Consider the following 15,054-nt stretch of genomic DNA (forward strand, 5'->3'; position numbering starts at 1 on the left):
TTATTCAATTTATATAAATAAAAGTGTTAATATGATGTTAATATAGCATTTCAAAACCGAATAAAAAATTACTTTTAATTGTAATTTTTTACGTTATGTAATCTGTGTTTAAAAACTTCTAATGTAAACTTGTTAATTCTCACAACTGAAAGCTGAATGTGTAAAAAAACAATAAAAGTTAAATAAAATGAGATTTTTGAATAATTAACGATAATTATCTTAGCGAGTCTAACTTTAGACAAAATAGTAAATTAAACTTTTATTTTAACTTGTTGGAGTAGGTTTTTACATTTAAAAAGCATCCTAAAAGCTAGCGAGAGCTTGGCAATGATACATTAGTTTCAAATACTTCATCGATATTTTCAAATAATATGTATCTTTTTTAAATAGCTCTTTATAACTAATAAATGCATCTTTAGTAATTTAATAGTATATTAACTTTAAGTTTAAAATAAAACAAGCTTTACAAAACGTTTTATACATATATAAGTATACCTTGTTATTGTATTACTCAAAATTTATTTCATCCTGCCAAAAACATTCTTATGATTAATTTTCAATATAATTGTCATTTGAAAACTTTTGCCAACACAAAAGTGACTAAATTAAACAGTTTTGTTATATATTAAGTTATATATTAAGGTTAAGCTTTTAACTAAATTATTATATCCTGACAAACGAAAGCTAAACTTTTTCAAAAGCTCTAATAAATAAATAACATTTAAGTTACGCATATTTAGGTTACTATTTGTAAAGTTTTCCAATATAATAGAACTATATATGAATTACATGTGCGTTCAAGAAAAATGTACGAACTTAGTTAAGCAACTTGTCTCTATAAATGAAACTTTTCTAACAGTTTTAGAAGCTTTGATTAAGAAAACTAAATTTAATATTTTATGCATACCTGACTCTTAATTTTATTGCGTATTAATAAAAAATTAAACATAGGTTCGACTGAAAATTTTTATATTTAAGACAGTTGAATAATAATTAAAGTATAAATGTAATTTTCGTTTTGCTTTAAGCATCTAAGTTATTTCTTGATTTACTATTTTTCCTATAGCTTTTTTCATCACATTAAAAAAAAGTTTTGTTTGCTTGTCTGTTATACTCAAATTATTCAAAAGTGTCAAAAATAAGTCTTTTATCATAGTTTAAACGTCTTTATCAAAACCAGTACTTTCTATTTATTTATGAAAGAAACGTTTTTAAGTCAGACTTTTTTTCTTTAAAATGTTATATCACAACTTTAAATCAAAACTCTAAGCCATCATCATTTTTACATCTGTAATTTAGACATTCCCATTCAAAACATATACAAGATTTAAAAAATAATTCTACATTCTATATAAAATTTATAAACATATATTTAAACTAACTACATGCTAATGAATCAGACGTATTGCTTTTTGATAGACAACGGTTTTTGTTGATTTATATATGTCTTTTTAAAGGTCAAACATAAATGTTTAATGACTTATTATACTTGGTAACAGTGGTGACGCATAGTATTTTTATTTGGGGTGCGGAAAATTTGCAAGTGTAAAAAAAAACCCTTCACTTGATATTTCTTCAAACTTATTTAGTATGAAAATATTTCAACTACAATAAATCATTTGTAAACAAAGTTTGTTCTAAAAAAGAATAGTTTTATCATTTTAGCATTGCACTATAAGTTTTTATTTTCTAGGTGGAGCTCCAATACCCCACGCGACGCCCTGGCTAGACAAAAATGATTTAAGCAATTTAAAAATTTTATTTAGTAAGTATGTAATTGCTCGTATTATTATTGTGAATTTCATTCATTTTTATAACCAACATTACAATAAAGTACCAAATTTTTGGTAAAAATTAAAATAAATAATATTAAAATTTTCTAAAGTAACTACAAATACAACAATTTATTACAAAATTTAAGAATAAAAAATAAATATTTATATTAATTATAATTACCATATGAAAAACTACCAAACTACCAAGTTTTCTTTCAAAACGAAAAAAATATAAATAAAAAGAGCAGAAACTAATTTTGAGTAAAATATAATTTGTTAGGTATTCAACAATCAATGTTTAACTTTAGAAGTTGTCCTTCCATTAATCAATAAGTTTTTTTTTGTTTAAAACCGAAGAGCAGTTTATTATTTGAAGCTGTATACTTTTGTTTAAACTTTTAGTTTACAATAATAAGTTATTGATCAAAATAGGTAGAACAAAATACAATTACTCACAGAATAAAAAACTTGAAATAAATAAAATTTGAATAAAACTGATGATTGTTCTAATTTTCTGTCATAAGCACCTGTTTGTTTTTGTCAAGTGTTTGTGACATCATAATAACGAAAATTTGCAATATTTAGCTATCAGAAGTTATAACCAACGATCGATAATTCATCAAAACTCCTACTGAATAAAAACTTGTTTAGACGACTAAAAACCCAATCAAAAATATTTATTACTGTTAGAGGTTGATAATTGAAAATTAATTTAAACAAAAATACCTTAATTTATTTTTATTGAAATTTTAACATATTTTATCAAACAAGAAAGTTTATTCGTTAAATGCTTCAAATTTTATCTTATGAAAATTATTAACAGAAGTTTTACCTAGTATAAAAGTAACTAACATAAAGTACATAAAATTTTACAAAAATTACAATGCTGTTACTTAGAATTGATTTTTCCCTTAAAAAGATATCCAGGTTTGTTTAATTTCCAGTATGGTTCTTTTTTATTTCATTGCTTGATAAGGGTTTGTTTTTACTTATTAAACTTTAATAATTTTTTAAGTACACCAAGTTTATTTCTAAAAACACCAAGTTAAAGTTGTATCTGTTTACAGATTCGTTAAATTTGACGTTGCGTAATGACTAAGTCAAGGTATGATTGTTTAGATTTTGTTTAATTAAAAAACAATTAAATATAAAAACACAAAGTCGTGCATTGTCATAACATTTTGTTGTTGTTACGTCATTATAATGTTATAATTAATCAAAAATAAAACATGCAAAATTTTATAAACAATTCTCAAAACAAAAAGTTTCCTCTCAAGTCTCGTGGTCATTTTCATAACATGTTGTTGACATATTTGGTGTTTAGTAATAAACTAAATTATCATTTTTTAGTATAAGGAATAAAACCAAATTAAATATTTTTTTAAAAATCTACGTTTCTATTTAAAATGTCCATCGAAAATGTAACCACTCTGAAACTACTTGTACTGTTTTACATTGTTTTATTAAAGGCGTTTTTCAAGTATCAAAATTACGCAATTAAATGAATTAAGAATGTAAATATATTTTAGGCACGCATAATTTATTGCAAAAAAAGCAATTTTTTTTTCTAATGCCAAAGTATTTACATTAATAAAAACTTGTTAAACAAAAAAGATGTACAAAAAACTGATAAAAAGTAGTTACTTCAAGTTTTTATGTCTAAGTAATACTTTAATAAATAATACTTAAAAAAAAATTATTCGTATTTTTTGTAACTATTTTTGCTGTTTTGTTAAAATAAATAACTTTGAGTACGAGTTTATTACCTGCTTATGTAAATACGATTCAAGTATTTAATTTATTATATAATAAAACATTTTTTTTTTACATATGTTTCATTTGTAAAAAGCTGTGTTTTTTTTAAATTTATTAAATGTTTAGCTGCAATTTAATTTATCGAGCACTGTTATCCAAAACTTTATAATAAAACTCTAAAAATGATTTTAACTATGATTAAAAAAACTTTAAGTATTTTTAATCCAGTAGAAAAAAGTTTCCTTATAAAATCGTGACTACTTTATCTTAATAGTTTTCTTTGTTAAGTTGACCACGAATTTTTTTTGTTGAAAACTTAACTAAATAAAGATTCCAAGTTAGAGTCATACTGCGTTTTACTTTAAAATTGTTTAGCTTTTATTTTTAAATCCATTGTTTTCGTTTTAAAAAACAAAAGTAAAGGAAAATTGTGTCTTAGAAAAGTGAACTAAACTTAACTATTGAACTAATTGTTTTTTTTTATATGAAAATAATTATTATTGTTAGCATTAGTCAAAAATAAACATTGAATATAGTTTTAAATGCTACAAATTTAGTTGAAAGCTTCACAGTCTAGTTTTTCAAAGTTGATTTACTTTTACAAACATAAATATCTAAATTAGTTTACTTTTTAAAGATATATTAAAGTAAAAAACGTAATCTTTATGTATCTATCAATAAAGTAGACGAATAGTTATATCCATTTAAAATCAACATACTTTTTATGTAGAAGTTTAATTTTTAGTAATTAAACTGCCTTGTTCTTATAACATTTAAAATTTTTATTTTGCGTTGTAAATGTTATGCTGCTTTAATATACAAAACAATGGAAACCTATGTCCATTGTGTATGCATATTTTTTATCTAAACGTATTTTTAAAAAGTTATCAATGCTATTTACTTAATGTTTTGAATTAATTAGCTTCTTAATCAATCGACTTCAATACTTTAGGACACCAATAGTTTTAATTGCTTCCACAAAATTAGGTCGGTTAAGAGGAATAAAAGTAACAAGAAATTTTATAATTGTTATTTAATTGGTAATTAATAATTACTTGTAAATTTATGTTTACGTTTTAATCGTTTTGGGGTGAATAAAACTTTTGTTCTGATGTAAAGATTTCTTCATGTAAATTTAATTTTGTTACAAAATTCTAACTAAATTTAGTAATTTATTTTTGTTACGTTAACGTTTAGTTTTTTTACTGTCTTTACTCTCTTTCTTAAATAATATTAGTTTTCTACATTTAAACAAAAGAATTATGACAGAGCTATGACTTTAAGGATTTTAAGGAGCAAAAATTTATTAGTAGATAAATAAAAAGTAGGTAGAACAATTTCTATTAGCTTTAAACAATAAGTAATATGGTAATATATAAAATAAATAAAGTTATTGTAAAATTATAAAAGTAAAGGTGTAATTACATTTCATATAAGAAATAAATTAGTTTAGTCTTTGTATTAAACTGTTTAGAATAATTTGGAACAGTAAAGTAAAACTTTTGTTAACTTTTATTCGTACAAACAACTTTTCGAAAATGTAACGTTATTTGACAAAGTTAGCTCAAAATTTTATTCTAAAAATAGTTTTTGAAATAAAATTTTAGTTTAAGTTAAAATAAAGCTGTCTACAAAAATAAAATTTGAAGATCTAACGAACTACAGAATAAATCATTAAAATATGTTCATGTCATGTTAACATATGTTGGTATTTTGTATAGAAACTCTATATGGGGTTGTTTGTATGGATATTCTTAACAATACTTAAACTTGTACTTTTTCAAATAGTTTACTTAGAAATTATTAATAAAGTTTAATAGATAAATTTTTTGCTATATTTAACTTTATGTATAGGATACCATTGATAACTGTACTAAACCTGCTAAAACCTAAATACATATTCAACTATAAAGTTTAACATACTCCTTAGAAAATAAAAAAATCTCGGGTATAACAGCAGTTATAAAATTATTTCTGTTAATACTTTGTACACGTTTTATTTAAAAATTTTAATATAACTCTAAAAAGTTGTTAATATTAAAGTTGTAAATGTACTTTAAAACTTTTTTTTTTGTATCGAATAGTCGTATATAGTAAGTCAAATAAAACAAGCTCTTCAAAAAATATTTAACATGTATCATTACAAAAATTTTTTATTTAAGTTAAAAATGAATTCTTTTGGCAAAAGCTTTGATAATCGAAAAAAGGGGTAGAATTTAATACTATTTTTTTATATTTAATCATTGTGTGTGTAAAATATGATTGGCGACTTTAAACGAGAAAAAAAAAACTTTTCTACTTGGGTTAATATAAGCTAAAATACTTTAACTGAAATTGAAAACAAAGGCTTAATACTAAAACAAAAATACATTGCTTAATCTTTTAAGTAAGGAAAATGTTTTAAAAAAATATAAAAATGATAAAATATTAGTGTCAGCATTAGTCTACTATATATCATTTCATAAATAGTTTTTTATTTTTAATTGAACTCAAATATAGTGTTCGTTTTAATTTTTCATCAGAATCCATTATAATTGAAACAATACTAAGCATTAAAACTGTTAAAAATTTAAATCATTAAGCAAAGTAATTTAAACAACGATAAAATTTAAACTTTTATACTTATACAGCTTGCAAGTAGTATTTCAAGGTTTGGTTAACTTTTGTTGTTTTAATAAATATTGCTGCTGCAGAAAAAAAACAAAAATTAGCTTAAATTTTATATCTTTGACAGATTGTAAAGTAAGCTGTTAATTCGCATTACTGAAAGCTATTTAAAGTGTATAGACTTAGTAAAAAAATAAACTTAGTTGTTATTGATTAAATTATAATATCATTGTGAGCGAATTTTACTAAAGACGAAATAATAAAACTAATTTATAACTAAATAAGTTAAAAAAAAAAGTTTAAGTTATCCTAAAAGCTAACTATAGCTTGACAATGATACAATAGTTTTTAAAACTACTTCTTTATTTTGAAAATAAAATGTATATTGTTTTATTAGCTATAACACCTTTGTTAATTGAGCAAATTAATAAATTTTTATCTGAAAATAACAATATCTGAGCTATAAACTGTTTTTTACTATTTATTTTTATTATGGTATTGTAGTGTTTAAATGTAGCTTTACAAAATAATTCAAATGCTTTCAAAAAGACAATCACTGAAAATCTTTTTACTAAAAACAATTAAGACTGACTTGAACGATTTTAAAATCTTATAAGTTAAAATGTTAGAGGTAATCCTCAAGTTTAATTATTATACCAGAATGCAACTTAAGCTTTTTATACAAATTTTTAATGGAACTAAAGTTACTATAGTTACTATTTATAACTTAACTGTATCTAATAAAAACAGTTATGGCTTTACGAAGTTTTACCACAATAGGTATTCAGTAAAGTTTTCAAATCTACTCAAGATTATAAAACTAATTATGTAAAAAACTTGAAGTCTAAAGTAAAAATTTATCAAATCTTATAGATCTGTTTATATAGTCAAGGAAAAGAAATGACTAAAGTTTTTACATAATTTTTATATTGCTTTAAGCATCAGAGCTATTGATTATTTTACCGTTTTAGCAGGTTCACTTTATTTAGTTTTTTTTTCGTGTTTGCTTGTTATTGTGTCAAACTAAACTTTTTCAAAACTATGGAAAATAAATTTATATATTGTAATTTTAGAATATTTTATAATATTAATTTTAAGTAAAAACTTTTGAAAGAAACATATTAAAGTAGTTGTTCTTTTACTTTATCTTTGGTTATAAAAACATTAAAATAAAACTTGTACTTGTCTAGATTTTTACATTTTCGAATGCTAACTTTTAATATTTTAAATATTTAAGTTTTTACCAAAATTTATATACTTTTTGCACTTTTTATAAAACTTATCAAAAGAAGTAAGACTTTTAATATTTTTTTATGCTTAAGTAAAAAAAATCTCGCGTGCAAGACTTAAATTTATTAAATGAGTAAAATATTATCTTAGATTTATAATTTATCACAAAGATCATATGAATTTAAATTAACTGCGTGCCTATGATTCATCGAATGTATTTGAAGGACAAAAGTTTTATTCATTATCTTTAATAAAAAAATTAAACGTCAGTCAAATGTTAAACGTATTTTTTTATCAAATTAAAAAAACAAATTACCTTTTAACTACAGTCAGCTTTTAAAAAGTATCTAAAGTAATAAGTACATCTATATACAGACAGATATAGTTAAATTTAAAACAACTGTTAAAAGTTTTACATATATAAAGCAGCTAAAATTTGTTAGTTGGTCTAAAAACTTTATTATTTTAACTTAAGTTAATTATTTTAAGTAATAATTACGCTGTTCCTGTATTTTATTTAGATAGATTCCCTTTATCTCTACTGTTTAAATTTTTGCATAAAAGTTAATTAAATAATTAATCTTTATCAGTTTTATTCAAACCATTTTTTACGTTTAATTAAGTACATATAAATGAGAATATACATACAACTAATTAACTTAATACGTCATAAAACTTTGAAAAATTTTATAGTTTACTCTACAAAAATTCTAAAACTTTTTATAAAATTTTGCCTATGACGTGATTAAGCCAAAATTAAAAAGAATTTCACATAACAACAATTAAGTCAAGCCATAAACGCTTTAAACAATTAAAAACTACTTAATTTAGCTCGAAGAATGTAAAATTAAGCATAAGGTATTTGCATTGTCACGAGATTTAATGATTATTACATAAATACATTGTCATGATATATAAAAAACTTAAAGAAAAATGAGATTAATTAAATTTTTAAAAATTTCCAAAAAATAAAAATTAATTCTATTTAAGTCTTTAGATTATGGGCGTTGTAAAAATTTGTATGCTTTTTATGTTGTTAATGATAATCTTTAAATTGTACAAAAAAAAACGCGTAAAAGTCTTAAACTAGTTATTTTTTGGATAAATCGTATAGTTGAAAACTCATAACTTGAAAAACGGTTAGAATGAAACATATAGTTTAACAGTAACAAAAGTTATTAGCTTGCTTAAATTGAAATATAGTCTTGATACTCGCTTTTGGATTTACTTGAATCTTTGATATTAAACAGTTGAACATATTTTAAAATAGCAAGTTTAGTAGTGAGTTGCTGCCTTAACTTTAAAAATTTTGAAGAAGAAAGTAGTCTATAAAAAATCTTTAAAATAGATGAAATACCTGTTACACTGCTTCATTTTTAGTCAAAACAACCAAGTCATTATCTACTAAACGGTTCTATATATAGAAATTTTTTTGTATGGAATGTTATAAAAGAACAAACAAAAAGCTGAATTACTAAAATATTTTTATAAATAATAAAAAACCTATAAAGTACGAAATGTAATAAAACCACTATAATGTCATTAAAATTATGATATACCAATATTGCTATGTTTTTTAGAATTTGTGTGACTGCTTAAAATAAAAAGCTTAAACATTTGTTTTGCAATAGTCAAATCATGTTTAAAGCTGTGAAAAATTAACACAAAAACATTGCTCAAAGTCCACATAAATATTAATGAAACTAATGATGCACTTAAAAAAATGCTTTTATAATTTTAAAAGAAAGCTTCAAAGTTTTAATGTTTATATAATTACAACCGCTATTTTGATACTCAAATAGCTTAAAATATCACAAAATAATTTCATAAAGAAAACAGAACCTCACAAAGTGTTTGAAAAGTTCTTAAAGGTGTTTAGAATCACAAGGATTCAAAAAAAATAGTTTTATTGCAGTTCTAAAAGGAATTAAATTACAGGGGTCAATTTCAAAGCAACCAGAAGATTTTTCAGGTAATCGTGTGAGAGTAGACCGAAAACCAATTTAATCTTCTCAAATTCAACAGATTTTCAGTAAGTCATTGTCGCGAAATATTGTAGCTGGAAACGCTCACACGAGAATAGTAGAAAAAGGAGGCTATATAGCCGGAGGGTTGTAGTGATCAGAAGATATATATGCTTAGACTGAAGATGTTTGCCGACATAGTAACATGAAACCGGCATGTATTGTACGAAGAATGTTGATCTTTTTTAATTTATTTTTTTATAAAACTCATGATTGTTTGATGTGCTAATGTTTGTTTTAAGTCAAAGTTTAGTTTAGTTGTATTTCAAATAAGACAAGTGCTATTGTGATATATTTTTTGAATATTTTTTTTAAAAGTGAGTTTGAAAATACTTTTTAAATTTGTTTTTTTTTTTTGAAAATATGAGTTACAGCAAAGTTTAAAAAAATTATACTAGTAGCAAAGATTACTAAACTTTTTTTAAAAGAAGCTTAAGTTTTTTAATTGAAGGCAAATATTTTTAGTTTTATAACAAAAAAATTTTAAAGAATGTTGTGCTTAAGAAATTTTAAAATTTTGATCTTTGTTTATAAATGGTGAAGTATTTAACTTTTATGTGTGATTTTTTTTAATGACATTTTTAATAAACTGACAACAAATATTCATATTTTTTCGAAGCATACTTGCAGTGACTTCAAAATTACCTAATTTTCTTATTACGTTGTTTGTTTATTTTATGAAAGCTGTTTTAAAGCACAAACGTACATTTGTTTTTTAAACTACTAAACTATAATAATAAAAGTAATTAAGACTAGTTTTACATAAGTAAGTTTTTCTTTTTGTTTTTTAAATTTAAGTTAAAAATGATAGCATCATACTGAACATATATAACAGATTACAAATTTTTGTTTTACTAGTAAATATTTAAAACAGGTTAATTTATAAAAAATGTCTAATTTCGTATCAGTCGTGTTTATTTTCACTACAAGCTGCCTGTTGTCTCGTATAAAAGCTGAAGTTTCAGGTAAGAACATTTTATTTTATAATTAAAAAATATACAAGTTTAATTAGTAGTTTATGTTTTTATCAATTTGTCTTACAAAGCTCAAAATAAATGCATTAGTATTTAAATCCTTTAAACTTTTATTTGTAGTCTTTTTTGATTTTTTTGTACTTATATGCTATTTTAGATTTTAAATGGTAAAGTTTTTACTTTGACAAGAAACCTACAAGCATTATTTATCAAGTTTATTACAAGTTTAACTTTTTTATCACTTCATTTTGAAACTAGTCTTATCAGTTTTAAGGGTTAAATGAGTTTATAAAAACTTGTTTTAATTAGCAGCTAATTTGCTGTTATTAATAAACCGTACTTACCGTGTCTGTCTAATCATAAAATACACTTTTAATGTTGTTTATAAAACAAGCTCACTTTATTTTTAGACCTTAATGACCCTGTGTATTTAAGCGTTAGTAAGATTTAAATATAAAAAAAGATAAGCAAGTTGATAGAATTGAACTTTACTTTGTTTATAGTGAGTTCATTATAGGGGCAATATTAAAAGTTTTAAAACTGCACTTATAGCTTGTACTATTTTTACTTATGTCGTTATGCTTGTTTTTTGTAAAATTTTTGTAGTATCTTCAATCATTAAACAACTGCTGTAAATGTAGTGACAGCTAAAAACTTACCTTAATGATACTTTTATCGAAACAAAATGATTTCATGTTATAAGTTGTTATTACTAAACTTTAATAAAGGTATACAACATAATGTCTTGTAGTTTTCTTAACCATGTTATGTCAATATTTGTTTTGTAAAGTACAAAACTTTAAAAACCTAATTAAAAAAATTATAAATTTTCATAAAAGTATAATATTTAAAAATGAATAAAAACAAATACTAATTTTTTTTACATTCTGTAAAGTTAGATCAAAAACTAGTTGTAGTAATATTAAAAACTTTTAAAGCTTTTGAAAACAAATTAAATATTTTAGTTCAAATACTAGAACGAGAGTATCACGAGTTTACCCAAGAGTATTATGACGTCACTAAAGATCACTATGACGTAACAGAGGAGTATTTGGGCGATGACGTCATTGAAAAGTTCAACTCGCAGTTCCCTCTAGAAATGATACAAGAAAATTCTGGTTTGTATTTAACTTTTAAGTTAGTAAACAAAAGCTTATACCAAATTTTTAGTTCTTGACTTTTTTAGTCTTACTATTAATACCACTTTCAAAGATGACTTTAAAACAAATAAAAACTTAGTTCATTTTGTATTTTAGTTTGAAAGTTATAAATGTTTGTTGTGTACATTTTATTGATCTTTTGAAAACATATTAAACAAAACAACTATATGTACTAAATGTGCATTAGTCTTAGCAGTGTTAATTTAACTTTGTAGTACATGTGGTGTACGGTTCCTTTGTACACCAGGTCCTTAGACCAAACTTTTTGAGCGCCTTTTTTTATCGTTCCATAAACAATACATACAATAAACTTATCACACTTATTAACACAGCATCAAATTTACTGTAAAAATTAGACAATAAACAAATATTTAATTAATATTTTTTTTCTACCAGAAATAGACGAATCAATGGAACGCAAACTGTCATGTGGTAGCAATTGTCATGACAACGCCATCTGTCGGCCGACACTTTTATCAGGAATGAAGTGTTTTTGCAAGGACGGTTACCGTGGTGATGGAATAAACAGTTGTCAAGGTAAGTTAGAAATATTTTGTTGTTTGTTAACTCCCTAAAGTGAAATAATTTAACTTCACCTAAATTTTTGGTTCGTACTGTGTTTGTTTATTAGTTTTTAGTTGTTTAATTATTGTTTCTAATTATTATTTTAATCATTGCGTAAAGCAAAAAATGAGTTAAACAATAAGTTTTTAGTCAGTTTGAGTTTAGGGTGTGTTTTTATTAAATATTTACTTGATGTCTAAAACTATAAAAGAAACAAAAAGTAAAAGTTAAATTTACAACAAAATGTATAAACACTGAGTCTGTTTATACTGAGAAGTATTTTGCTCTTACATCTCTCTATTTCTATTTGAGGTTCGTTAAACTTAGAGTTGCATGAGAACTCATGACATTATCTTTAAGCTGCGTAAAATAAGTGGTCACGTTAAAAAGATTTGGGGAAATATTTTATCAGGATCTAGATTATTTAAGTTTAGATAAAATGCAAATTAGCTAAGATCAACGTGCTTTAGATTGTTTGTTGTTGCTACAAAATAATAATTTTACAATCATTTAAACATGATCATCAGTGTTTTTGTAGCTTCGAATACTTAATAAGTAAATATGATGCTAAATTTTATACGTACTGTTTGTTTATGATCCTTTAACTTCTGTTTATGACGATATCAGTGTACATTAACTGTTGTAAAAAGTATTGTGTTCTCATAAAAATGTCACAAAATCAAATGATTTACCTTCTATCTTTTTTGTAAATACCTGCAAATTTTGTTGTACCGTAAACATATACAAATTGTAAAAATTGTAGTTTTTATCCTTGTAAACTCTGTCAACATATCTAATATTTAAATTACAGATATCAACGAATGTGAGATTCAATCGAGTTGTCATAGCAACGCCAAATGCATTAATTTCCCGGGGTCTTACAAATGTGAGTGCAACCCAGGCTTTGAAGGGGATGGAATAAATAACTGTGAAGGTAATTATTTATGATTTAATGATAAAGTTTATTTATTTCAGCTTAGAAATACGGATTTTAAGATATGAATGACTTTAAAATACCACAAAAAAACTACTCAGCCGAAAACTTATAAATTTTTTAATCTTTTCTACGTTAAGTTGCAATGCACAAAGCAAGGAGTGTCGAACTTAAAATAAATATTACTATTGGTTTTGATTAAAACAAAATAATTGATTAAAATACATAGTTAGTTAGAATAAAAAAAAACTCTGGTTGTAAAATTAAAAAAATACTTAACTCTATTTATTTTTTTAGTGACATACTTAGTTTGAAAAGTTAAATATTTTCGTAATGATATTTTGTTCTTTACAGCAACACCGCACACAAGCGAACTTATTTTTGGAAACTGCAATTATGACGTCACAACTTGCAGTTTGAACGCGGATTGTATTGAAACGGAAGAGATCATTATTACGTCACAAACGGAAGAACTGGCAGTTACGTCACATTATTGTCAGTGCAGGGACGGTTTCCGTGGTAACGGTACTCACTGCGAAGGTTAGTTGCAATTTAATTTTTTATACAGACAAAAAAAAACATTCCCTGCAAAGCAATAAATTATTTGAAAAACAAACAAATACAATGTATTCAAATATATATATATATATATACAAGGTAAATTTCAGTTACAAAAATAGATCAAAAAATAAAAAATAAAAACTAAATATTTGTCGCAAATCTAGTTGAAACAAAACAACATTTTTTAAATCAAAAAGTATTTTGTAAACATATGAGCATATAAACAATTACTATAAAATATTTACACAATTAAATGAATCACATAGGAATAGCGTATTTTTTTTCAGATATAAATGAATGTTTTGAAAGCGAGGAACCATTATGCAGTGGAGTTTATTCAACTTGTGTGAATAATATCGGAAGTTATAAATGTTTACATCCTTCACAAAATCTACCCATTATCAATAGAACTAAAGGTTTGTATTCTTAATGCTCTATGAAAACAAAAAAAAATTAATAGAACTTTTTGTAAATGAATTAAGATAAATTATTTATTTCAAAAAGCTTAATCTATTACTGATTTTATTAAAAATCATACATTACAAATTTTATATTAAAATTAAAGTGATCACATAAAATCACACATGAATTTAAAATTATTTTTTTTAAATATCTCTGTATAACTTCATAATGTTTGTAAAAAAACCTGTTTGTCAAACTATTTTTTAGCTTTGTGATTAAGTTCTAATATATCATTCTTTAATCCGGTTTTTATTAACAAGCAACAATGGGTTTTATTAATATGTGTTGCAAAATTGCGATTAAGTGAAACACTGCCCATAAATTTAAGGTAAACGACTTCCGGAAAAACCAGTTTTTACATTTTCTATGCAGCTTAATTGCTTGCTTTTCTAATTTTAAATCAAAAACGCTTACTAGAAATTAATCAATTTCCAAAAGCTTACTAACTCTTTTACATTTCTTAAACAGATGTTGACTACGACAAGTTGCTGAAAAGGTTCATCGAGCTGTTTGGAGATTTACAACCTTTGAAGAACGAACCTCAACTAAATAAAAAAATTGAGGAATATATAAAAGCTAAAGAAGCAAAACCTGAAACTACGTCATCAGTGACTAAAAAAATCGAAATAAACTTATATGACGAAAGCACTGAGCCTACAACAAATTCAAATGAAGATTTGTTTAAAGTTTCAAACGATTATAATTATGATTTAGGAAATAGCTCAAGTTTTACTACTTCTCTTAGTTTTTATGTTACTTTTATTAGCTCAATTTTGTCCTTAATCTTACTTTTATGATGTAATGTTTTAGAAAAAAGATCTGTTTTGTTATTTTAGTAAATCATAAGTTGTTAATTTTTTATCCATGTTTTTTTGTATGTTTTAAATTAGCTAATTGAACTCAAAATTCTTTTCTATGTAACTATTTCTTAAATTTCAATTCTAGTTTATATTTTTGTAATTTCTACACACTGTGAAATTGTTTGAATTAATAAAACGTGAACAAAAA

At 23.6% G+C, this 15,054-nt stretch overlaps 1 protein-coding gene across 1 annotated transcript; it reads left to right on the forward strand.

Annotated features, from left to right (window-relative positions):
* Positions 1-10,265: 10,265 nt before the first annotated feature.
* LOC145832112 (uncharacterized) lies at positions 10,266-14,843 on the forward strand. The gene is made up of 7 exons (XM_082939468.1): positions 10,266-10,356; positions 11,331-11,483; positions 11,922-12,062; positions 12,901-13,023; positions 13,378-13,563; positions 13,872-14,000; positions 14,515-14,843. Exons 1-7 carry the CDS (start codon positions 10,281-10,283, stop codon positions 14,841-14,843), a joined length of 1,137 nt encoding a protein of 378 aa, XP_082795594.1. The 5' UTR covers positions 10,266-10,280.
* The last annotated feature ends 211 nt before the right edge of the window (positions 14,844-15,054 follow it).

This window comes from Thalia democratica, chromosome 3 (assembly GCF_965202585.1).
Source record: "Thalia democratica chromosome 3, ktThaDemo2.hap1.1, whole genome shotgun sequence".
In the NCBI taxonomy this organism is placed as follows: domain Eukaryota; kingdom Metazoa; phylum Chordata; class Thaliacea; order Salpida; family Salpidae; genus Thalia; species Thalia democratica.